The sequence below is a fragment of the Rissa tridactyla genome, chromosome 3 (assembly GCF_028500815.1).
Source record: "Rissa tridactyla isolate bRisTri1 chromosome 3, bRisTri1.patW.cur.20221130, whole genome shotgun sequence".
Lineage (NCBI taxonomy): Eukaryota > Metazoa > Chordata > Aves > Charadriiformes > Laridae > Rissa > Rissa tridactyla.
The window spans coordinates 53,164,854-53,192,236 of record NC_071468.1 but is presented as its reverse complement, the minus strand read 5'-3'; the positions used below and the strand labels follow the sequence as shown (position 1 = coordinate 53,192,236).

General features: G+C 38.5%; 1 protein-coding gene across 2 annotated transcripts; it reads right to left on the bottom strand.

The window, feature by feature from the left end:
* Positions 1-124: 124 nt before the first annotated feature.
* On the bottom strand, positions 125-27,383 carry WTAP (WT1 associated protein). 2 transcript variants are annotated; one of them, XM_054194559.1, is made up of 8 exons: positions 27,105-27,381; positions 23,128-23,165; positions 22,984-23,039; positions 16,400-16,458; positions 14,478-14,605; positions 8,180-8,358; positions 3,205-3,359; positions 125-1,348 (listed from the first exon to the last, which is right to left on the bottom strand). In XM_054194559.1, the coding sequence occupies exons 2-8, from the start codon at positions 23,155-23,157 to the stop codon at positions 765-767; spliced, it is 1,191 nt and encodes a 396-aa protein (XP_054050534.1). In that variant the 5' UTR covers positions 23,158-23,165; positions 27,105-27,381; the 3' UTR covers positions 125-764. The 2 variants fall into 2 exon arrangements, with proteins under 2 accessions (XP_054050534.1, XP_054050535.1); XM_054194560.1 differs by lacking the exons at positions 125-1,348; positions 3,205-3,359 and adding an exon at positions 5,954-7,968 and having other exon boundaries at positions 27,105-27,383.

The following is a 27,383-nucleotide window of genomic DNA, read 5'->3' as shown; positions in this document are numbered from 1 at the left end:
AGGTATTTGGCATAAGCTGTATCAGACAGGATTGACACAGGAACAAGTTCGATAAAAAAAGCAAGTACTGTAAACATACTACATACGAATAAGCCACGTAAGCCAATGCAGAACAATGAGGAAATTACATTATTAAAAGTTTTTATTTAGGTTTGGTCAGTACAGGTAAGATAATATTGGAGTCACAGAGCAATATGCATAAACAGGATACAACAGTTCTTAAAAACTGAGTAACTATGCACACAATTCATAAACATTCGGTCACCTAAGGAGAAAATGCACAGATGTATGGTGGGAAAAACTGTAATTAACACTGAAACTACTACAGGACTCCTTCAGTAAGTCCATCTTTTAGTGATAAAACTACTGTACTGGGCAAACTTAGCAGTCATAAACCCACAGCTATTATGACAAATCTTGAAGGTGGTGTAAGTATAACGGTATGAGTAAGAATGCCCTTACACAGCACAGGTTCTAGATATACACAGATTTGTACAGACATCATTTATGTTATACTTTATGGAAATAATTTCCATTTCAACTTCACATTAACTCATATAAAAATAACTTGAGCTACACAAACGTCCTTTTAGCAACATTCAACGTAATTAACTGTTAAAATTTCCAAAGTGGCAGAGGTATTGAAGCAAAAAGAAACCCACAAAAAGGCAAAATTGTGACAAGTATGCACTAATTTAAACGGCTTCTGGACAGTATCCTCTCCCAATTTAAATGACACTGTATAAAAATGTTGCAGAAAAATGTTACAAAACTGAACCCTGCACATTTACACTGGAGTCCAAACCATTCTGGACATGACGAGAACCCACAGTTCTGTTACCTTTCATGCTCACTGTTTTCTCCTCTTGAGGATCATGATTGGAGTCTGTGTCATTTGAGTGGTGCGTGAGAGAGTTTTCACTGCCAGTGGGAGAGTCTACACTTTCATACCCAGTACTGAGCTGGTTTATGTAGCTACCACCTCCTCTACCAGTTCTATCTTCAGAGTGGTTGGACAGCTTATTACCATTCCCTGGAGAAGCCGGGAAGTCATCTTCCGTGCCGCTACCCTCCCTATAAAATCCAGGCCCAGACGTCCGCTGATGGGAGGAGCTACCATTGCTTGGTCCGTTTGCCAGACGGCTGCAGTCTTTGCCCACAGCCTCTCCCTGGTCTGTAGGCTCAGAAGACGGAGTCCTGCTGGTACCTGGGTTGGAGGCCTGGGACTGCTGCTGCTGGTACTGCGCCAACTGCTGGCGAGTCTCCTTCAACTGCTGCTGAAGAACTAGAATGGTACTCTGCATACCCTCTACCTCCTCATCAAGCTGGATGATGAAGTCATTCAATTCTATATAAAGAAAACACATTTGTTGCAAATACTTAATAGCCCATATATAGCTTGAATCTCAGACACACAACAAAATTAAAATCCTGTAACTCAGCATTTTATGCTGAAAGTTTTCAACAGACAATTTTTCAGCCATCAGGTATGCACTAGTTTTGATACTCTGCCTCTGAAGGAGGAAATGCGTAACTATCATCTAACATACTTTCTATACTGCTACTCAGAATACATGAGAAGTAGTTAAGTTTCTGGGCAAAAAAGGAGGATATTGGGAGAACAACTCAACTCCAGCAATTAGTATTTTGCAAGTAGATGTACTTTTCTTCAAGTATAAAACCTTAGCAGAAATACTGTAAAAGTGACCATAAACCACATCTGTATATAATGAATCTGAGTAATTACAAAAGCCTGTTCAGTGACAAAAAAAGATTCTAGTCACATTTCAAGGAAGTTTCGGTTCTAACTGTTTTTAATCCTTTAAGTTCTGCATAATGGGACACTAAAAAAAGATACTTTCTTACCAACAAAACTGTTAACTAATTCCATAAGGTGTTTTAGTAGTTGTGTACCAAGAAAAAAAGACTTTACAATTAGGACTGCATTTCGGAACAAAAGACATTTTACCTGAAAACATTAAAAGAAACACTGACTCCCTTAGTCTTCAATTCAACTGCACCATTGATATGATGGACCAAATAAAATGCAAACTGCTTGTTATTGCAAAAAGTCATGAAATTAAACTGTTTCTTGCTATGGGAAAAAAATTATTAGGAAAACTGCTATTGCAGGATTATTGGGAAGAAGCAACTGGGACAAAGAACACATCTCAGTTCTGGAGCTTGCTTTACTACACTGTATTCAAGAGCAGAAATCTTTAAAGAATGTCCATGCTTGCTTCAATTATGAACTTGATAAATTTAGCCAAAGTGCATTATCTAAATAGTATTTAAGAAGCAAAAGGGTAACTATTCCAATAACATGTCATTACAGAAAGAATCATTCACCTTAAGAATCCTGGTTATTATATATTATTTTATACTGCTACTTTCTCAAAAGTCTGATCCTATGGGGGAGGAGGAAATCTATCCTTAAAAAATACAGGATATGTCACACTTAGATCTTACTGACTTCAGTTGTAAATCAATAATATATCCATGTTTATGTGATGTCTAAATAGCTCATGTCCCAAGACTTACTCTAATAATCAGATAAGCTACTCTAACATTCTACCAAAAAACCCACTGATTCTATGCAGAACTCTCAACTGAATTTTTTTTAAATTTGCATTTTCCCCTCCATTCAAGTTATGCAAGAGGTCAGAGTTTATAGGTAACTTCAATTTAGGTTTATAATGCTGTAAAATTTGTACTGTGAACACAACAATGACATATTTTAGTTCATCTGAGTTACCTAAGCAAAAAAAAAATATTTTTTTTTCTTAGGCATTAAGGAGTTGTAGATTTTTAAAAAAATTATTTCAAAATGAGTCAGTCAACAAGCAGCATTCTGTTCTCAGTGCATGCTTAGCTTCACGCAACATTAACAACTTTCATCTTACCAATTCACCAGTAACGTGTACAGTCTAAATATTCCCTATTAAATAGCAAGGCCTACAGTATGAAATCTGGCAATTTCAAATACTGCATTACCAGAGCTGCAAATCCCACCAGTCCCCCAAAGTTAAGTTTGTAATTTTTTAATTTTTTTTTAAATTAAGGCTACCAGTGAAGACTTACAATTTTCATATTTTACTCAATATTGCCCTTCTAGCAAAGATGGTTTTACAGTATGTGTATCATCAGGAAATTAAACTAGCAGAAGTGCAAGGCAGCTTCCATTTTCTTAAAAAAATCCCTTACCATCCTGACTGCTTTTAAGTTCCTCACTATATTTCTTCTGCAAAGCCAACTCTGCCTCAAGCTGTGCAATACGTCCTTGGGACAGCTGCCTTCCAAGCTCTTGATTCTCCTGGATAAGCATTCGACACTTCGCCATTAACTTTTTGCCTGTTTGGCTGCAAAGGAAAGAGCCATCTATCACAAAATGAATACAAAACCTTCAGTAATTCTTCCTCAATCACAGTTACAGACAAAAAGGAGATGCAATTTCTGCATGTCACAATTCAAGGAACATTATGCCTCAACATAATTGTCATAGCAGAAAGTCTCCCTATAGTTACCACGTGCTGTTCCAATGCCAGTTGATCTTCTGCCGCTGTCCCATAAAGTGGAAGGCAAGTTTTATTACTGCAAATATGAATAAGCATATTGTTCTTTTTTTGATACCAACATCTGGATTATCAGTATGCACAATCTTGCATGTGCTAATTCTCAATGGAGTTAAGTATTTGATTAAAGATGTGCTTTGTAATTTTAAAGATCAAGTACTGCATAAAAATTACACATGTAAACTCAATTATAAACAAAAACATTCTTCATGCATTGTACTGGTAAAATTTAATAATTAAATTTGGGTGAAGAGAAAAAAAGCTGATTGGGGGAAAATGTTAAATCCCATGTTCTTTTTTTCATAGTGACATCCATTTTTCTTTAAGAGGCTCAGGCATTCTTTTGAATGCTGTCCAGGTACTCTTGTTTAAAAAATTAGATGTATATCTTTCAATTCAATTTATGTATTTGACAGTAACGTACACAGTCTGTTTCATGATTTCTATGGTCAGCTTTCCCTAAGCACATCTTGCATGGTGATGAGAAAGTGAAATATAATTAGAAATTGGCAGGAAATTAAGGAAGGAGTGTATTATTCATCTACTTCCTTTAGAGTGACAGATTTTAGATCATGTGTAATGATCACCAGGATGTCCAGTTTCTGAAAGAAATGGGAAAGAGGCATGGAAAAAATATTTTGAACTGACAAGATTTTCTTTACTGTACGTGTAACATTACACATCTTTAATCTTCACGATAAAAATTGCTTTGTAAAGCATTATAGGAAGTAGTATGCAAATTAATATATAGGCAATACAGCTGATTCCATAAAAGAGAAAAATGGAAGTCCTTTAAGACTCTTGGTCTGCCAAAGCGAGGACAGGAACCACAAACAGTTCTCCTTTTAATAGGCTCAGCAACATAACAAAGCTGTCCTCTTTTCTACAGAAGTGTAAACTCTGCCAAAAAAAAAAAAACAACCTCCCAAACCTGAACAGGTTTATTTTGAATTCAATGGCAGGATTTGCATTACTTTTCAAGACCAATAAGGTCTTCTAATTTTTTGTTTGTTTGCTTTTAAACAAGTGACGAAGACTGAAAGAAATTTTGAGGATTAAAAAAGTAGAACAGGAAATTTCTGCTACAATTCACAGCCACGGTTCTCTCCTGCAACCAAAATACCCAACCAAAAGAACTTAAAATAATAATTTCCTTATCAACTACCTTTTGAGCATTCAAGCCTAAGACAACTTAAGTTCTGCCAACTCTGCCCCATTTAACATTTTCCGACTGACTCTCCCAAATCTTTCAGATGGGCTGCTCCAGAAGGAATCTGGCTGTGGAAAGTCCTGGAAGCCTGAAACTCTGCTAAAGGCAGCAACCTGTTTTCTTTCTTGATGTGATGTCCAATGCCAGGTCCTTGAAGCTTAAATTGTGCTGACCTAATACAGTCCAAGTCGCACACTTAAGATGCAAGTTTCCTTAGAGATGTTCATTCTGTGTAAAGCAGGACCACTTGGGAGATAACCAATGTGACATATCCCAAAAGTTATTAGGCAGACATGCAATGATTTTTAGCCATTTGCAAATTTCTGTTACTGTATTCATCACCACTACAAGTTGAAGAAGTTCACAGCGCTTAAGTCATTTAATGCTCTTCTCTTCATAAAACAGTGTCAACTGTAGAATCAGCAAGTACCAGTTAGCTTGGAACTGGGACAATTTTAGAATCCCATTAATTTCTTCAATGTTAACTCCTGCCAAAGTGTAAAGTATTTATTACCTGTATAGAAATTTGCATAGTTACCTATAATGCTATTTCTTCCCATAAAAGGTTTTCCAGATGTTCTGAACTAGTACGGCACCAAGTAACCTCCCCGTGCAATTTACAAAAAAGACAACACATGCAAGAATTTAAAACCCAGTAATTATTAAAATAACTTCTATCAGCTGTAAAATTAAGTTTGGCATTGTTTTCACAAATCCTCTTGAACATACATGCAACAAAACCTGTAAGAATATAAGTGGTTAAATTTCAGAAGACTAGTGTTTGTTGTACTAGGCTTACTGCAAGTGACACTTCTACTGATTTTTAATACAAGTGTATACTCTTTGTTTTAATGATGGTTGAAATGGCTTAGCATAGCCATTCCTTTGATTACATACCCTTTTATTTCTCCCTCCAGACATCAGCAATGATTATGCTGTAACCCCCTTACCTATGGTTAAGGCCCAGAACTAATACCGACCGCTTAGGGCTGCAGTTAAGATGTTACCCTAAGAACACCAGTTCGGGATTTGAAAAGCAGCAGCATCTGTTTCAAAAACTAAGGTCAGATGCCGTGACATAAGAGTAGTTGCATAGAAGGATGGACAATTAAAGCCATTAAAAGGGGGAGGGAGGGGAGGCAGAATGCAAAGAAATGAAAAATCCTGTAACTATTTCACGAGTCACCATTTCTTTACCCTTCCAGAAATAAAAATCAATCACATCTTAACCCAGTTAATGAAGACAGCCTCAATCATTTACCAGGAAGTAAGTCAAATCTTCTGTATTCCAGCTACTGCATATATGAATTATGCACATTCACACCAACTTAAATTTTTATGTCCCATATTAGGGTATGTTGTAGCTACAGGAATAACATTTTCTTCTGATACTTTTGCTTGAAAGTAAGTGGTAAGTTAACTTGTCTCTCCTCAGTTGTACACACACATTTAGAGCCTGAGGACTTAAGAAAACAACCCTAAACGTATTCAATAATTTTTTGAACTCCAAGTTAAACAAGCAATCTGCACGGCATGCCTCTATCCGCACATTATAGTGAGTTTTACAAATGGCTTGGTAACACATTAACAATTTATTAATGCAAGTCTTACCTCTGTTTTGATGCTAGATCATTAAAATCTTAGATACTGCTATAGCAAAATCATCCCAGATGTATCACTTTTTAAAAGGTAAAGTTTTTCTGTTGGTTTTTCTGTTGCTGTTAAGTCATTACTCATGCAAAAAAATAAACCTGCATAAGTACACTACTCTTCAATCCCATATTAATCATATGAAGCACAAACAGTTAAGATACTTCCAAGTTAAAAATACGTAATGCCATCTTAATAAAAGTCATGGAAACAGTTAGAATACATCACCTTCAGTGACAGCTGGATGTCTTTCTTTTTAATTTAAAATTGAATTTTCTATGATCAGACTGAGTCATAAAATGTTGCCCAACTGTTTTGAAAATCAAAACCTCAGATTACTAAATAGAACTCAAATCACTAAGAAAAAAATAAACACACAAATGCTATACCAAATCTGCATTTTGCTTTACACACCTCAGACATGCCACTCCCAACTGTCCCAGATCACTACTCTTAGAAGTAACTTGGGACAACAGAACAGAAGCATCAATAAAGTAGCAAAGGCTCCTTTCACTGATTCCACCAAGGAAAATGCATGCATTTAAGGTTTTTTTGGTTTGTTAAAATACTGACTTTGTTTTCAGAGAACGAGACAATGCAGAAATAACAACCTGTTCAATTCTCGTTCATCCCAGGAGCTTCACAATACAACAGTATAACCAGTAGTGTTCCTTGAACTATATATTACAACTATTTCAAGGCACATTTTATATAGAAGTGCAATACAAAAAAAAAACAGGTGTACAAAGGAATAAAAACACCCCACCAACACTGAAGACAGTTGCCATCGTGTGCCTTCTGAATTGAGCATTTGAGATCAGTTCTTAGTATAGAAGATCAGAAAATTGTCATTTCTGCATGAAAACATGCAGTGAAATACTTATCACAACCAGTTTTTCTTATACATGCTAGTTGTGATCAAATATATATTGCATCCAACAATTTTAAACCTGCAATTAGATAGAACGTACATTTTCGTACAGTCCTAATTTTGAGGCGTCCACAGTATTACCAACCATCCAGAAAACAGTTCATTATTTGGTAACATTGACTTAAGGCTCCATCAAGTGCTAGAGAGCCCAAAGGCTAAACAGTCAAATGCGTACACTACCACTGTTGTGATATCAAATAGCACTCTCATGGCTATTCAAAACTGGTTAGCAAATAAACTCTTTAACACAAAATTCACCTCATCGAGTTTTGACCCAGCAGTTCAGTGAACAAGCAGGAAGTCCACAGTCTTATTGGCAAAACTGACTTACAGTGTCTCTAAGTCACTAGGCTCAAGGTTAAGAGCGAAGCATATTCCACTTCTACATTTTACGGGAATTTTACATGTTCAATTCATGATTTATAATCTCTAGGTTCTCTCTCCTCCAAACTGTCTGTAGACACAGTGTGCCACAGACTTAAGACTTCTGTTTCTCCCTCTATTTTCTTCAAATAGAACAATTTTGCAAATGTCTACGTGTTCTAGAAAAGATTTTTTTTTCGAAGATGGCCATTTCTTCAGAATAGTCCGACGCCGTCAGGCCTCTGAAGCAAAGGGGGAGAAAAAAGCTGAAACACAAGGTTCATCTGATAATTTTTACATTAAGCATTACAAGCTGGACAGTATAAGAATGTGGCTTTTGCCTCAAAACGTCTGAGTCTTGGTGTGGAAATGAGTACTTGGCTGTCCCACCATAGCATTCTCGTAGTGGGACTGTCAGGGAAGTCTTGACTGGGGAGTATTTGTTTTGTTTACCTATCAGGCGTAAATTTCCAGGCACTCAGTTCATTTTGGGCTTGTTCCAGTTTGTCTTTAGTCTGTTCCAGTTCACCTTTCATTTTTAGGAAAAACAAGTTGATGGCTGGGTCCACCATTGTTGATCGCAGTTGGGCAACACTAGGCTGCTGGACTTGCTTGAGGTACTGAATCTGATTCTGTGTAAAATAAGAAAAGAGACCATTATTCATACAACATGAAGTAAAATTTTGAAGTCGCTTAGACACAAATAAAAAAAGTCATTCCAAAGGTGACAGCAAGGAAGCTTGCCTTCTTTCAACACTGTAACCTGAAAAAGGCAAGATAAAAATCACTTTTGCCCACCTGCACCCTATCGATGTGCATATTCAGATCATCCCCAGTCCCACTACCTGCTAAGCTTGAACTTTCAAGGCTGATTTTTTTCTTTTTTTTCCCTCTCTCTGCTTCAAATTGTTTTCTACATGTCAGTTGACATGTGCCAGAGCAATGACGAGAGCACTAGAATGCCCCATTTCTTTTATATCTGCTTGTTACCTGCTTAAAACAGATAGCTAATTTCCATGTAACTTCAGTGAAAGTTATTATGGAACATCACAGCTAATATTCACAGGTAGTATTTTTAAGGAACTACTAAAGAGGTTTTTACAAACTTCCAATATTTTTTGCAAAGTCGCTTATGTTTCAAGTTTGCATTATTTTTTTCAATAAAATAATTCAGAAATATTAACATCAAGTGAACACATTTCGATTGGATTTGATTCTCTTGCTGTAACCACAAACCAGAAGATTTACAATTTTATAATTTATAACCCAGAAGACTTACAATACAGTCAAAATTTCAGAAGGAGTAACTGTGAGACAGTTTCTTTTAAAAATAGCATTCATCAAAACTTGTATGTATTTAAATAGGATTAAATAGAAAGTATAAGTACAAACATTCTATTTACCTTTAAAATGTGCAGTAGTGACCTCAGTCACTTCTTGATGGAGGACAACATGTTTTAATTTATATATTGTTAAGTAGCAACAATTTTTGGATTTTATTTCAAATAAGTGATTTCAAAGGTATTGAAATACTGAAATATTTCCATTGACACCACATTAATTTGATATTATCAACATAAAAATATTTAGTTACTTAAAAAAACCTGAATAACCATCATACTTCAAATTTTAAATAGACAAACTTTTGTTTGTCCAGAAAGAAATATAAAGGAAATAAAGCACTGCATAAAAATATTTTAAAGAAATAAAGCACTCAAGAACCCACCTACAAATGTTACTTAGAAACATGAAGTCCAAATTTCATCCACTTCTTGCATGACATTTTAACCCTGTGTGTCGTTTTCCTCACTGAATGCACAAAACATTGCTCACTGAATAAAGATCCATTTACTTTATTTTTATTGATATATCTTTTCTATCCAATCAACTTCCCATCACTTGCACTACTGGAAGTATTTCAACAACCTGTCAATATTTTGCTAGGGCTAGCACTAGTAGAGGGTGAAACAGCTAGTTTAACAGATGTCTGCACACATACAGACACTCCAGCTGGCAACATAGTCCAAGAATAATTATGCTATGTTGGGAAGATGGTTCCCAAGCTATTTTTAGACAGGCATCATTGAGGAAAAAAGAAAGATAATGTTCCTTGTCTTAGGTACACCCATTTCCCTCCCTCTTATACTGCCAGCCTAAGAACTGTAACAGATTTCTTGGATCAGTAGTAGGACAAAGAATTGCTGCCACCAGCTCCTCACTCATGCCAGAAATACACTACACCACGCAAGAGAACCCAGCTGATTCTGTACAGTGTCAGTTATTTACCAGTCTCATTAGGGTATCTCATCTCTATCTCCTAGGCCAAGCAGAGAGCATTTGCATAGGCTCCACGTAACACCTCAACTGTCATTCCTAAACCATCAGCATAGCGAGAATTTACTCAAGCTGAACAACCCTTGCTCATTCCCTCTCCAGACTTGAAAGACCATTTATTCCTCCAGTTTTTCCAACTCAAAATTTTCTCTATCCCTCCACAAGTGCCTTCTTGCAGTTTTAACTCCAGAGTTCTGAACTATCAGGCTTGCCATCCACCCAGACCTATCAAGCTCCCCCCAATATGACCCACTCCAGAGCAAGCCCGCACCACTTAACCCTTTTGCCTAATTCCTTATTCCATTCATCTTTCTGCTTAGCCAGTCCAGGCCTCTCATTTTTGTTCCCTCTAAATACTTTCTGGTACACCTTTCTTTCCATTGATATTCCAGGTGGCAAGGGGTGGGGAGCAGAGGAGTTTGACTGCAGCCAGGACCAACTTCAAGCTAGAGCTGAATACACAGAAATAGTCACATCCAATGCTAGACTCCAGGACATGCACTCTAACACTCCAAATGTCTACTGGCTGTTCATATTCCCAAACATGAAAGCACACACTAGGTGGTATTTCTCAAACACTGTCAGATGGACAAATAGGGATGAATTTTCACAAAAAAATAAAAACCTTGGTATCAGCTTTCTCTCTGCTCTAACCAAAGGCAGGAGAACACTGGAAGTAGTCTATTTAGAGGACATCAGGCTGTGTAGGATTTTGTTTGGGTAGATTTTTCTTTTTTTAAGATAGACAATAACATTTTCAACCCCTCTGCTTTCTCACGTGTTCTTGGCAACATCTGAATCCTTTCAGCTTCAACTGTCCAAAGATACCACAAAGAACAGACCCTCGACATGAAGAATTTAAAAAAAGAGAACACAGGTGCTTAACAGAAAATGTAAACAATCTAAATAAATACAACTATATATCCTTCTTATAAGGTAGAAGAAACTGGATAATGAAGAGAAAAAACAGAGCTGTAACCTAAAACCACAAGTAGGTTATTAAGACTAATGACTATCTAGGTACTATAGCCCAACTGCACCCACAGGAAGCTTCCCTCATTGTTATCTGTTCCATGCAAAAACCAATTTGAGTAGCAAATATTTCCAAATGCCTGTCCACTTATTGACCTACAGTAGCTGTGCAGTAGCTTTTGGGGGATGGGGGGGTGGTGGTGAGTAGTGAAGCCCATTCCTGAAGTAGCGATAACTTCATCACTGCCTCTGCCAGAAATAGTGCTTTATGTAGAAACAGTAGCCAATATCTTACCTGCACTTCCCTAACAGCAGCAATCTCTTCATGGGTTTTTTCCTGCTAGGGGGAAGGCAGCTCAAGGCTGCTTCTGCTGACAATAGGGCACATGAGGTATTAAACACCTAAACTTCAATCTAGCCGTTTAGTTCACTGCTAACTATGCAGTGTATTTTTGCAACACCAGTCAGACTCTCAGTAAGCTCCTAGCTCAAAAGAAACCCATATATTCTGCTGCTAGACTCAGCATGAGCACGAGAAAGAATGGAGCTATGCACTCAACTACCATCTTGTTTCTTCTAAAAGAGTACTGAGACAGAATCGGGACGACGACTCTGCTACTGCTGTTCTGACATGCACACCTACACTTCCCAAGACGACTGGTTACTTTTACAAGCTAAAGTAGATTTTGTTTTTAAAAGAAGCATACAAATTAAAACAGCAACTAAAACAAAAAAATCTATCACACCTTATTTTAAAACAGAGCTAGCATATTTTAACTAGAAAGGTGCTTTACACATCAGTAATCAGAAAAATCATGTATGTGTCTACTACGACCATTTGAATATGGTATGGTATGATACCACAGATGCCAAGTTTTTCTAATTAAGATGTGACAGAAAACATTAAATGCTTACAGATAAATAACTCACACACAAATAACTGCCAAATGTAAATATGGATTATAAAAAATGGTTAACTATGCCAAGAATAAAGAAAAATTATTTCATGGACTAGAAATCAGACATGTCAACTTACCACTTGGTTCATTTATGAAGTGATTTAACAGCCTATAGCTTAGCATCTCATCCAACATGATTTATTTTGCTACTGTTACTTTACTGGAAAAAATACTATCTAATAATACAAAGACAAGCAGTCCTCCAGAGTTTCTTGAAACTAAGCGTATTTAAACTTGAAAACACTTTGAAGTGTCAATATCTCAATTACAGCTTTTACCCCCCTTCCTTCAAGGACGCATTTTCCTACCTCCATGCACTATGAAGGAGATTACATCTTTGATGTTATTTATGTGCCAATACCTGGAAAAATATAAACCCCCTGTGTGTGTTTGGTTTTTGTTTCTTTTTGGTGGGTTCTCCCCTGCCCCCACCCCTTTTTTTTTTTTAAAGTACAATGAAATTAATAAAAGCTCTAAACAGATGTTCTGGAAAGCCTATGCATCACAGCTATGAAAATCTATAACAAAGTGCAGCCAAAAATCCTGTAGTCTTCATGATCTTGCCAAAATTCATAGTCTAATTTTTGTCTAACTCATTCTTTTAGAAATGGGGATGAAGAAAGCTGAAAACAGTACAAATAGATTTGGTTTTGGTCGAAAATTTGCATTTCTTTTTTTTTTTTGGTATTTTTTGTTTCAGCTATATGCTCAGAAGTTCAAAAGAACAAAACTCTTATTACTGCTGTCCCTTATAGCAGAATTTATCAGTAAAACTAACAAGAGAAGCAGGATCAAGTAGTCTTACTGCTAGGGAAGTGTTGAGGTATAGCACCAGAACAGATCTTCATTAGCATCCTGGGCTGCATTAGGAGGAGTGCTGCCAACAGGTCAAGGGAAGTGACCCTTCCTCTCCACTCGGCACTGGTGAGACATCTGAATGGAGTACTGGGTCCAGCTCTGGGCTCCCCAGTACAAGAGAGACACGGACATATTAAGGTGAGGCCAACAAAGGGCCATGAAGATGATTAAGGGGTCAGAGCATCTGACATACAAGCAGAGGCTGAGAGCATTAGGGCTGTTCAGCCTGGAGAAGAGAAGGCTCAAGGGGATCTTATCAGTGTGCATAAATACCTGATGGGGGGGTGTAAAGAAGGCGGAGCCAGACTCTTCTCAGTGGTGCCCACTGAAAGCACAGAAGGCAATGGGGACAAATTGAAACACAGGAAATTCCACTTAAACATAAGAAAATGCTTTTTGCTCTGACAGTGGCTGAATGTTGGCACAGGTCACCCAGATTGGTTCTAGAGTCTCCATTCTAGGAGATGTTCAATACCTGACTGTACACAGTTCTTCATAACACGGTCCAAATGACCCTGCTCTGAGCAGGCAGATCGGACTAGACAAACTACCAAGTCCCTTCCAACCTCAGAGATTTTGAGATTCATTTTCTACCACCCACTGCAAAGTAAGCTTTACCCCTTTTTTTCCCCCCTCTTCATACCAGTGCTTTCTACAAACTAAAGTCATCTTATGGTCTTAAGAGCAGTGAAAGTAACATATACAGTTAAGTGTCACACTACTATACCTGACAGCTCTGAAAGCCTACAGGAAAAAAAGAAAGGAAGGCTAAAAGAAATTAACAAAGGAAAGCTACAACGCTAGTTATTAGTTTTGCACAGAGCTTGTATTTTTCATAAGAGAAGCTCTCAGGAGTCTATTACAAAAACTAGCAATAAGAAGCTTTTTACAATTTTCTCTCAGGAACTTCCAAATTAAAGCAGCAGGTGAAAATTATGTTAAGAAGGTAATCCAAAGAAGATCAAAAGTCCAACAGTGGTAGAAGATAGTTTCAAGAAACTAAAACTGAACACAGAAGAAAACAAAGTCACAGAAAACCCACAGAAATAAATGAGAAACAACAACAAAAAAGGTATTCAAGTACAAAGAATACCAGAAACCTTGAGAAGTAGGTCTGCCAAATTTCAAAAGAACTCCCTCTGGAAGTCAGTAGCTCTTTCACCTACCTAGCCAAATGGATGCAGAGGCTTACAAATATCTTGTTATCCAAATTTAATATAAATATCAGCCAAAAACCTCTTAAATTAAACCCAGTAAAATCAATCTTATCCTCATGTTTCAATTTGTTCCTGCATCCAATGAGAGTCAGAAGTAATATTTTTGGTAAATATGCACAGCTGATAAATGCTAGAAAAAGTAAGCATGGCTCATGCAAGAACTAGCTTGGTTCTGAAGCGGAAGTCCTTCCAAGCACAATTGCTGCTGGAAATCAACTGAAACAATTAATACTAGAAAAGCAAACTTTAAGTGATCTTTACTAATTCAGTAAAAGTTTAACTGCTCTGTCATTTCTTTAAGCACAGAAAATGTGATGCTATAGATATACGGAAAACATAGCATGCGGGCACTGGCTCAAAAGCTGGTTATCTTTGTAAGTTTGAAAACAGTTATCCTCTTTAAACACTTACAGTACACTCTTGCATCTCCTGTTCCTTAGTTGCCAGCCTCATCACCAGAATATTTTCTCTTCGGGCAGACTCTTGCTGTTGCTGTTTCAACTTCTCTTCAGATTCTCTCAATCCCGTCACATCATTAGCTAATACAAGTAATAACATAAAAAGCATGTTTTATAGTATCCTCTCATGAACAATTTTTAATACAGCTAAAAGAATCTAAAAACCAAATTCAGAAACAGCAAAAGAGTCATAAATAAGCATGACTACAATAAGCATAACTATAATAGGCATAAATAAGAAAGATCAAAATCATTAAGTATTAGAAAAGCTTGACAACAGTTGGTTTTAAGAACATCTTTCTGATCCTTCCTTAAGGCTTACTAAACTTTTGAAAATGTTTCCATGTTTATATAGAGAATAACTTTTAAATTGCTTGCTTAAATAAATACTATGACTACTTGTAGTCTGAAACTCAGGAAGTTGGAACTGTCCTGCTAGCTGTAAAAAATGTTGAGGCGAGGGTGGAGGAGGGGGAACGTCTACAATCCACAAACAACAAATCCAAAACACAATCCACAGTCTGTAAAACAGTGCCATTTGTGGTCAATCCTCAAACTGGTCTCAACACTCCATTAGTAAACAGTAACACATTTAAGAACTTCAGAAACTGCACTTCAGTCACAACTAGAATTCTTCTGATCCATTAACATTTATTAAAGTTGATACATGAAATATGAGAGAAGGCAGCACAGCACATTTCCAAATTACTCAAACAGGAACACATGCAGGCAGCCTTATACAAACAATATGTGTTCACTCTGATACTTTTCATGGAAAATGATGGAAAGCTTGAATATATAATAAAGATTTTTGTTTTTTCTAATTACTTGAGAATGATCTGTTGTGAATGTAAATTAAGAACATCAGATTGCTTCAGGACAATTATTTCTAAATAATTCTTTGCAGATAATTCAGTAATACTGATTACTACAGTCTGTATTAGAGTTTCCAAAGTTGAGAAACTGGGAACGTTAAAACAACTTATTTACCTATGCTAGGACAGTTTGAGATTGGAATGAAATCAACTTGCTATATTCTAGTCTCAACTTCCTATATTTTAGTCTCTCCAAAACTCAAACATTATGGAGTCATAGTAGAAGAGGGATGTAAGAGGTAGAGACAAGGTAGAGGACATCTGTTTCGACTGACAGAAAAATATCCTTCAAACTCAGTGGTACTAAGTCTGTAAGTATTTAGACTAAAAATAGGAAAGAGCCCATTTCTAGCTGATAACACAATTTTAAAAAGTGACTTAGGGCTGGTGATTCAGTCACTTCCAGAACATATCCAGCTTTTCCCATTTAAGAGTAAGATGTTTTTCCCATATTCTCTTTTGAAAGACTCTAGTACAGACCAAGTTTTAAAGACCACATAAAACTGATAATCAAATAGTTAATTTGCCTAACCAGATCAAACATTACTTGAGGACTCATTTTAGATTTTTACCTCTACAAACTATTCCCCCTCCCACATTTATAATCCTGTGAGACTACTGAAGGCACAAACATTCACAGAGTATTTTGGTAGATGATAACCTTTCCTATGGAAAACTCCTGAAAATACACCTATTCACGGTGTTATAATTTGAGATGTTTTCCCCCCCCGGTACTCTAGGTACAGATGGTCCTAAAGGTGCAAAACCAGACTTTTTAGATGCTGTGTAAGATCTGCAAAGGAAAATAAGTGGCTGAGAAAGTTGGGAAAGGCTGAAAAACTTACACTAGAAAAAACAGGGACTTTTTTCTGACAAATAACAGACACAGATTATTACCTCTTATTTCTACCAGTTTTAGAGAGCACAGACGTTACTTGAACACTCTGCTTTATAGAAACATTCAGTTAACTCGTACCATTTTGAAACTTGGCTAACTTACAATTAAGGTCGGTGTACTTGCCCTCCAGAGCTTGCACGTATGCTTCATACTGTTTCCACCTATTGCAGACAGCAAGAGAAAAAAGAATTTTCTGAAGCTCAGTTTATTAAATCAAGGCATCTCATTCCTAAACTTTCAGAGCATACTTTCATACCATAATCAGAAAATGCAAGGGAGAATTACACAATTGCATAAAAGACAACTCTGGGTTTTAGTCATGGAAGAGTTAAATCCGCTTTGCATTTCAGAAGGATAAGAAGGTAGCTGTGCATTACAACACTTAAAATTGGCATCTTAAAACTTGCTGTATTATTTTGGACAAACATTGGTATCAAACACTTACTACTTAGTTCTTTGTGTAAAGTACCTAAGATACATTTCATTCTCAAAGCAGAACAATTCAAATGAAATACTGTAACAGAAACCATAATACAGCATTAAGTCTGTCACCAAGTGAACAAGACAAGCAGAAGTGTATTACAATACACTAGAACTGGCAGTCCATGTTAAGTAGTTATACCAGTTATACCAGAAAGGGGACTGTTTCCTTTTCAACCAAACTTGCAGTTCTGATTCTTCATCTGATATGTATGTATTTTTGTAGTAATCTCAATAATCCTGGGGACTAACATGTCAAAACATTTACCAAATACATCAACAAGACACCTTCTTAAAAACATTCATGAGATCAAGTTAAAGGAAGAAAAACAAAGATTTTTTTTTAATTTATATATACTTTGACAAGTTTTAGGTAATTTAAAAACAGTCTTTTTTGTTAGCCCTGATAATAGACAGAAAGTGAAAATTAAATTAACTGACTTAAGACTTTAATTTCTAAGTTCTTAAGTCTCCTCTTACAGTAACTTTTCTTGTTCAGTGCCTTTAATAATCTATTTTCCTAAATACTGTCTTTCCAGTTTATTTCACTGATTGGTTTCCCTTTTTTACAGTAGTAGCACAGATCATTAACACAGGGAATTAAAGTAGAATTCTGATCTTTGAAAAGCTGAAGTTACAAAGTTGCAGCTTCTGAAGTTAAGCAAAAGAAAATAAAAAGGAAGGAACTACGACAGAATAAAGCATTTAAAAAACGCAACAAATATGCTGAAGACCACTAACAATATTTTTAGTGCTCCAGCTCTAACATTGTTAACTCTTATGTGTTTATTCCTCCTTCTCTGTTTATTAAGTCTACACTGGTAGAGAAGACCAGATGCTACTACAATCAAACAGGACAGATGTAAAACTCCATATTTCTAGGTCTCAAATGACTACATGAATGGTGTTTGAGTCTGTAACACCATTCTCTAAATGAACAATTCTCAGAGAAAACCAGAAGGGCAGTATCTCCAGATGCACAACCTTGGTCTTAGATTGTACAACCAAATCTCCATGCACAACAGTTTTGCTTCTATACTTTTTTCAGTAATATGGACTCCCAGCTGCTGTCATACACTGCAGAGGTGAGCCTGCATTCCCATTATGTGAATCTCACGTGCTAAGTTTTCACACAGAGCTTGAAAGAGGTGACAAGGACAGCAAGTTTGTGGAATGTTGTAATGATTTCTTTACTCAGTGATGGAATCTCAGCCATGCCATGTTGAAACTAGACAGCAGAACCTGAGGCTAATCTAGCAATGGATGTAGTATCATCTAGAAATCTCAGATACCAAGCACAACTACAGTATGGTCCAAGGGTTCAGAGCTACAAGTTAAAAAAAAACAAAACCAAAACAAAACCCAAAACACACACACAAGAAAAAAAGCCCCTACCCTATGAGGCTCTGCTGCTATCAGGAAATGGTTAGAAAAAGTCAACTCACAGATGTCACCACATGCCACAGAGTAGATCTTCATTTCAGATCCAGTTAGAAACTTTAATGCAAACTGAAATATTGTAATCCTCCGCATAAAAACATGCGACTTCCCAAAAGACATTAGAACACATTAAGCACCTCTGATAGATTTTAGGAATGCTATTTATGTGAGAACTTCTGTAAATGACATAATTCAAATGTTTCCAGCTATCTCAATTTACAGGCTCTTCAGGGAAAAGATTTTTGTCACGAAATAGGTTCTAAAGTTCAGTAAAATATATTCTAAAAAAATCAGTAGTGATACAAACAGAAATATCTCCCCCCTCCCCCAATTTTGTCAGAACTAAAATTTGAAGATTGCTACTACCACATCTTTAACTGCAGAAGGAAAGCACTCCCCTATGGGAAGTATTTTTGCCGTACTTGATGATATATCCCTTCCACCAGATTTCATCTACGCATAATGCCTGCATTAGTTTGAACTTTTTTTTTTTTAAACAGACATAGGTAAAAATCAACGCTTACAGTGATGTAAAAATCCAGGTTTCGGTTAAACTACCGAATTTGCATATATTTGCAAAAGCTTCTTTTAATAAACCAGTGATTTATAGGAACTTGCTTGCCAGACCTTAAGTCTGAATCCTTTCTTCCCAAGATCCAAGAAAGAAATAGTTCTCTTCACACATGTAATCTAACAGATGCATTGGTTTACGCAGATGTGAGAGCTGCCCTGACCTCCTTGTTCCATACTGCCCTTTCTGGTAGGGGACTCAGGCAGCTCATCAGCGAACTTGAGTGGGAAAAACAGACAAAGCCTAAAAGCCAGCCTTTCTGTCCAAACAGTTTACTTCCACTCAATATTAGCTTCTTGATCTGTTCAGTAGTTCACGTCAGTAATCTGATGGCTAAACAGTGACACTCTACAGAGCTTCACAAAAGTGCTACTTGCAAGGGCACAAAAAAATAGAGACAGAGCTGTACACAGAACTAGGAAGAGAGTCCTGAATCTGATTTACATTCAAGGGGTCGCTTACAGTCTCAGAAGAACCGGAAGGTAATTGAGCAGCATTATGTAGGTTAGTTAATTCCCTTCATTCTCTAAAAATATTAAGCAGACTTTAAGACTCCATAGCTTCAAATACCACTATTTTTTTTGGAGCACCCACTTTTTATGCTGAGATCCAGGCCTCACTTTTTCCAAGAATAAATGATAAGCACTTAGGGGGTAGGGCACACAGTATTGCATCTGAGCCATTCCAAAAGTGACTAGCTATAAGTCCATGTTGGTTGAAGTTCAGTAAAAGCACTATTTCCTCAGAACTGCTTGTATAAATCAGGGTGCTTCAGTGTTCTACAGACTAACCACTAGGCTAAACAATCAGGGCAATGCTGATCAGATTTTTATTTATAATCCACAGAGTGCTTTGTTACCATGTTCCTGGCTCTTCTTCCTTTACAGAAGTCATACACAGTCAAGCTAAGTAGCTACTGCATTAAAGAAGGGAGAGGAAAGATGAAGGAAGTAAGTCCACAGCAACAAGTAATGAGACAAGCAGAAATACCCAAAAGGTCGGACTGAAAGGCTTCTTGGTAATCCTGCTCACATTAGTCAACAGCAGAAGTTAAAATGAGCAAACGTAAGTTACGTACTTCATGGAAAAGAGCAGTGAAATAGAGATTCATGGCAAAGGAACTGACAGAGAAGAATTAATAGTTTCTACACATGTATTTTGTCAATGCAATTGTGAAGCAATGATGATCTATTACCTAAAAGACCAAAAGCAGATGACACATGCCCCTACCTTAAAAAGCATTTGCCTCACCAAACCATGGACAAAACCAAATGCATTTCAAATCTTAAGACAATCCAGTAGCAGTCAACATGTTCTCTTCTATGTCTAAAAGTAGTGAGATGCCTTTGACTAAAATATGACATATATCTAATAGCGTGATATTTAATTCCAACCTACAAAGACAGCAGTTAGTGTAGTAATTGCTAGTTTTATGTGAAATCATGATGAAAGGTGAATTTACTATAAATCCATTAAATATACACCCCATTCAAAGAAAAAACAGTGTTGGTAGACTGCTTAATGCAAACAAATAAAACGGACGTGGCCAAAATGGCATTTAAGTTTCCACTTCTGGGTGTAATGGACAGTTATTCTCCTTAAATCAAACAAGTGGCCTTTTCGAGAGCAGAAGTTACACTGTCTACACTAAGAAGAAGATTCGATAGCAACACAGGTGTCATTTGCAAATTCCCTCCTGTCTCTTCATAGAATGGTTAAAGTTGGAAAGGACCTTATACGCAGTTTAGTTGCTGATGTACTTCACCTCCTTGGGTGTATTCCACCACATTCTCACTTGAATATATGCTAGAAACGGAGCTCTTCTACAGTAGCAACTAATATAACCACAGAATAGTTTGTGTAGGAAGGGACCTTAAAGATCATCTTGTTCTAAGCCCCCTGTCATGGGCAGGGACACCCTCCACTAGACCAGGTTACTCAAAGCCCCATCCAACCTGGCCTTCAAGACTTAGGGGATGGGGCAGCCACAACTTCTCTGGGCAACCTGTTCCAGTGCCTCACCACCTTCACACTAAAGGATTTCTTCCTAATAGCTAATCTAAATTTCCTTTCTTTCAGTTTAAAACCATTACGCCTTGTCCTATCACTACGCTCCCTGATAAAGAGTCCCTCCCCATCTCTCCTGTAGGCCCCCTTCAGGTACTGGAAGGCTGGTATAAGGTCTCCCCAGAGCCTCCTCTTTTCCAGGCTGAACAACCCCAGCTCTCTCAGCCTGTCCTCATAGCATAGGTGCTACAGCCCTCTCATCATCTTCGTGGCCCTCCGCTGGACCTGTTCCAACAGGTCCATGTCCTTCTTATAGTGGGGATCCAGAGCTGGATGCAGTACTCCAGGTGGTGTCTTACCAGAGCAGAGTAGAAGGGCAGAATCACCTCCCTCAACCTGCTGGCCATGCTGCTTTTGATGCAGCCCATGATAGTTGGCTGTCTGTGCTGCAAGCGCACACTATCAGCTCATGTTGAGCTTCTTGTCAACCAACACCCCCAAGTCCTTCTCCTCAGGGATGCTCTCAATCCATTCTCCGCCCAGACAGTATTTGTGTTTGGGATTGCCCAGACCCACATGCAGCATCTTGCACTTGTCCTTGAACTTCATGATGCTTGCACAGACCCGTCTCTCCAGGTCCCTCTGGATGGCATCATCCCCCTCCAGCATGCTGACCACACCACACAACTTGCTGTTGTCAGCAAAGTTGCTGAGGGTGCACTCAATCCCACTGTCCATGTCCCCAGCAAAGACATTAAACAGCACCAGTCCCAATACCAACCCCTGCGGGACATCATTCATCACTGGTCTCCACTTGGACATCGAGCCCTTGACCGCAAGTCCTTGAGTGCAACCATCCAGTCAATTCCTTATGCACCAAGTGATCCATCCTTCAAATCCATGTTTCTCCAATTTAGAAACAGGGATGTCATGTGTTAACAGTGTCAAATGCTTTGCATAAGTCCAAATCATTGCGAGTTACAGCTGGAAGCCTTTTTTTATTATTATTTTCACAATATGAATCAGAAAGCAAGTGGCACAGAATCTATGCTTTGATACTTTGACAGGAATTTCACAGCTGGAAGTAAGGGCATAGCTTTACAGACTTAGGAGTTCTCTATTCACAGGAATAATACTGAGCATGGAAACTTTTATAAAAACATTCACAAGGCCTAAACCACTTAACATCAAAAAAGCATTTTTTCCTACTGTTTAAATGCATTATCCTTTACTACCCAAAAGACTACATACTCAGAAGAAACCCAAAATCAGTTTTGAACATATAGAGACAGACTATGTTGACTCCCCTGGGAAGAACTGTCACCCCAGAAATAGTTAGCAGAACAGTTTTCCCAGAAGAGGGAGCAGTTGTTCATATACTTAAGTATTGCACTTGTACTCATTTTTTCTACACAGTTTAGTCTTTGTCCTGTGAAATAGCAATATTTAACTTGAAATATACTAATAGTGCTAATATCTTAAAAGTTAGCCAAGAGTTAAAATGCCAAAATGTCAATGCTAAAATGTGCTAAAATGCACACACAAACTACTCCAGCAGATAAACAGATGACCCACAGATATCTAGTTTAGTTAGCTCCTTGTTTAAAAATACGGAAATTCAGGTATACAGAGACAATTGGCTTGGGCTGGTTTCTTTAAACAGGTGGACTGTATGACAGGATTGCCTATTATTTTTTCCATGGTGAAAAACACTTAAGTTTCTAAAAGGTGAAAGGCTGCTCTTTATCTCTTTATGCAAGTTCCATGCAATGAAAAATGAATTTTAACATTTTACTGTCATTATCTGAACATGTTGAGAAGACAACTGCATGGACTAAGAAAACCTAAACTTATTGTACGAGTAAGGAGTTGACATTTTTCTGATGTTTAAAAATAACTTGCTATCTAGCAAGGAATGTAAGCAACCATATCTCCTAAAGTTACAAGTGAAGAAAACAACTCCTACAAAATATCGTTCAGTATATTTTCTCTTTGGAAAAGTGTTTCCTCCAAACTATATATAAAAATATTTGAGACAAGATGAGACCTTTACAAAAGAGATTATCATGAAAAAGATCAAATAGTTTTTCAGAACACAGATGTTAAAAACAACAGAAGAGAGAGATTACTTATCTTCCATTAAAATTTCACTAAAATGTTCAGATGGAAAAACTGCTTTTTACGTTACCTTAGGATGAGCTCGTCTCTAGGTAAAACCTTAAAATCTGCTTCACTAAGGCGAACCTATGGAACAAAAGGAAAAGCACAATTTATCAAACTCTCACAATTACCTGGGGGGTGGGGGGAAGTCACAAATATTTTTAAAACATACCTTTTTTGGGAGAGGTTCTTCATTCGTCATTGTGAACTCTAAAGGGGGAGGAAAAAAATGGAGTTTTATTTAGTATAGTTACTAGTGTAGAAGAACACTGAACAAATCAGAAACTTGTAGTTCTAGCCTTATTTTTTTTTAATGCGTAATATTAGACTACTGAAATATTGGCTGCACACAATGCAGAGACAGAATACAAAACATTACTATGACAAGTTTGTTGCTGTAATCTAGATACAAAGTCAGATGCGGTTTTTTTGAAAGTTAACTAAAACTTTCTTTAGATGTCTAAAAAGCCTATCAGTAACCAATTTTTCCTATTTAACTAAGCAAAACCACCCAACTTTGTCCATATTTGTTTAGATCAAACTGACATTTCGTATATGCCTACATCTATTTAACATGGTATTTTATGAGGTAGAGGATAATCAGGGTCTGAGGAAAGCAATTTACATTACTAGTTCAGTATCTGTTTGGAACAAAAGTAAATAATTTGCAAACTTTACCACTAATGTTCAGGTTATGTCAAAATACCATGTTCTTCCAAGTACTTATTCTCTTACTTTTAAGATTCTAATGAACAGGAAGTAGTAAGCAGTTGTTTTAAAACCCCTGTGAATATTTTTAGGAAAAGTAAGATGTCAAATAAATGGCTTGGATACACTGTAAAATTCAGTTCCTCTTGTGTGTATGCAGCATAATAGGACTGTACTGTGCTAAGCTAAATATTCACACTTCCTTGAGTTACAGGACATGCTTCCCTATCTCAAAAGGATAATACCTATTATTTAATTGTAGTTGTAGAAAATGCTAAGAAAAATTGAGTCTGCAAAAATGATAAGCATACAAGTAACAATGAATGCAAGGTTTGAGAGAGGCATGCATCTTTGCAATACGCTTTCCAACAGAAGAGTTGCATATAGTATTAAGATTCTATAAGCTTGTAAAGCTGCTGCAATGCACATATACCAGGAAAAGGATGTGTCGACTCCTTGGTAGCAAACACTTAGGTTCACAAAAACAATCATCTTCAGCAGCTACAAAGATTTTATCTTCTCAAAAAGACTTTTACAGACTACCTTAGGTATCTTCATAACAACACCCAGTGAACTGATTTAACTTCTCCAAATCCCGAGACAAACAAATCCTAAAATTGTTTGTCTTATGACACAAAAATACACACCAAATTAAGTAGAGCCTCTTCAAACTACGCTAACCATTGATAAGTACACAGCGCTCCACCAAATAAGGCCCCGGTTTAAGAACAAAAAAAAAGTCCCTCCCCCAACAAACAAAAAAAACCCACCACCAAAACCACAAACCCATACCAAGTACAGTACACAGATGAAACAACTTCCAAGCCTTTCATAAAATAAAAACTGACATTAGAACCTTGGGAAAGGTTTCCAAAACCATTCAGTAGAAGCATCTCACTGATGAATGGCAGCTTCCTCTTCCTAGTCTTAGTAACACACAGGCAACTTGAGCACTTCCCTAGCTTAAGAAGTCCGTCCCCCCGTGTCCCCCCCCCATCACCACCTTCCCTCTCGCACACAAATTACTCAAGCATTTTGCTTGAGCTCCGGATGCAGCTCCTTACTTGAGACTGTTTTACAAAAAATGTACCTTAAATACATTCAAGTGTAAGAGGCTACGAATACAGACTGACAGTGCCCAACTCAAGTCAACCGAAGTAGCACAGAGTAACTTGAGATCAGAGGGGCAATGCTTGTGACCCCTGTGTTCACATTGCCTACCATTCCCACTATAATTTTCCTAAAGATTTTTAGAATCTTAACTCCTTCAGTGTTTGGAAGTAGTCTTGAAGATCTCAGCAAGATTTAAGTCCTTGACAGAGAGAAACATGCTTTTTGGATGTCCCACAGAACTACAGCTAACACTGATTAAACTGTACCCAGATGATGTCAAGTCATAATTTGTGTGTTCCTCAGAAAAGTACCAGAAGCATACAAACACCAAAAAAGGTGAGCTTCCCCAAAGACTTGGCTTGTGAACCCTACAGCAGCATACAACAATTGTAAACACTTGACAGCTGCCACAATCATGACTGAAAGAAATAAAAGGCTGGTGCTCCATCTAAGGGTAGTCCACCTTGTATCTCCAGACCTTGCACAAGATTCCAGCATCCAATTCTCTATGGCAGCACCAGACCTGGCGACTCTAACCTCTACACCCAGCCACCATTTACAAAGCAATCTCTTGCTTTCAGACAAGAACAGGAAAGTGCTGAAGACTGAGGTTACAGGCAACTGCATTACAGAAGTTACTGTCTTACCATCACCTATCATCACATGTAGCGACAGAACCATACACTAAGAAAAAACAAAACACACTGTCTAAAAATATTCTACAGGTTATTTTGGAAAAGCTAGCTTGATCACATCTACAGATAAACACTAGTGCTCTTTCTGCATCTGTGACTTTTACCCTCACTACTCCCATGCAGCAGCTTTTTTGGCACCTACAGCAACTTACCAAAAACTTAGAAATTTATTACTGCTATATATTTCTGACATTTTTCCCCAGTGTTTTTCAGAAACAGTAAGAGCATCAGACTGACTACATCACTCGATCACAGTGATTTGCCTTAGCTTTCTGTTCATCAGCAGATGGAATTTGTATGCTACAGACAATAACATTACAACTGAAACATTGGTTCTTTGAATTTAATACAGTAACTCTTCAAGTACTGTGCAGCAAGAGGTGATTCTCATCACTTGTCTCTCCTCTAAAAGAGATTATCTCTCCCCTATGCAGATCATGCAAGAGCATGATGAAGTGCTATTTTCTACAATAAAAAGAATCAACAAAAACAACATTCATGTATAAGTGACTGGAATTAACACAATTATATTTTGTCATTTATACGATGAACAGCTTAACTGTACCATCCTAAGTAAGCACTTTCATGGTTTTGGGGAAACGATGGCTGCTACATGCCACTCCTTCTACATATCTGCTCCTGGCAACAAGCAATATAAAAACCATATTCCATACTTAGAATAACATTGTCATGGGCACTAAAGAAATGTTTATGTAAGCTCATCAAGCTTTAGGCTTTTATAGCAATTTAAATATGAAGAGAACTTAAACGAGGAAAGTGTGTTTTAATTCTGGAAACTCCAGTATTCTGTATGCCTTCTACTCCAATGTTTAGAAAGCACAGGATTTAAGGATTAAAAAAAAAAAAAAAAAACCTAAGAAACAAAGTAGTTGAATAGTATCAGGTATGCTGCTTTACTAGTCACACCTGAAGTAACTGCCAGCTATTTTAACAATATGAAAAAGAGTTCCGTGGGGAAAACCCCAGCGTAGGCTCCAAGCTCACGAAATATGGAAGAAAAAAAAAAAAAGCTTCAAAACACCACTCAGGCTAGGGCAGACTTCACACTCGCCTCAGCAACGGCGGTCCGCAGCCAGGTCCCGCTCCCCGCCGGACGGCAAGGCCGGGCCGCCCAGCCCCGCCTCCTGCGCCGAGACCCCGCCGGCCAGCCGCAGCTGCAGCCCGCCGACCGCCCGCCTCGCCGACGGCGTTTGACAGACCCCGCCGCGCCCCCCCGAGCCCGGGCAGTGCCCGCCCCGCCGGGCCGAGACGGGCCGCCCTCCCTCGTCTTCCACACGGGAGGAGAGAAGCGCGTCTCCCGCGCCCGGGGGGGGGCGGCGGCCGTGGCCGTGCCCGGGCGTGGCGGTTGCCGAAGGCTGGTGGAGGAGGATCCCAGCCGAGGAGCCAGGCCGGGCTCGGGGCCTCGCACAAAATGGCTCTAAGTGCTTCCGCTCCTCCCCCCGCTCGGGGTGAGGGATGAAGCCGCCGCCGCGGTTTTACGCCCCGGGACCGCCAGGTGCCCGGCGTCCCCCGCAGGCCCCGCTACCTCCCGCGACGGGGGAAAGCGACGGTGCCGGGGAAGAGGGGCGGCGGGGTAGGGGGGAGGAGGAGGAGCGCTCCCGCGGCCACTCACCTCCCGCCCGCGGTGCGGAGGCCTCGCTCTCCCAGCGCACTAGTTGCCTGGGCCGCACCCGTCACATCGAGGGTGAAACAACGCCGCCGCTCACGCCTGCCGCCACCTCTGCCTCTCGCAACCAGCGCTGCCGGGACCGACGCTCCGCAGCCGGGGTCGTCGCCGCTGCGTTTCTCCCCCCCAACTTCGCCCGGGCTCCCTGGCGTGCCGTTCCCGCCCGCTCTTTATTTGCGGATTCTCTGCGCTACAAAATGGCGCCCAAGGAGGAAATGAGCGCCC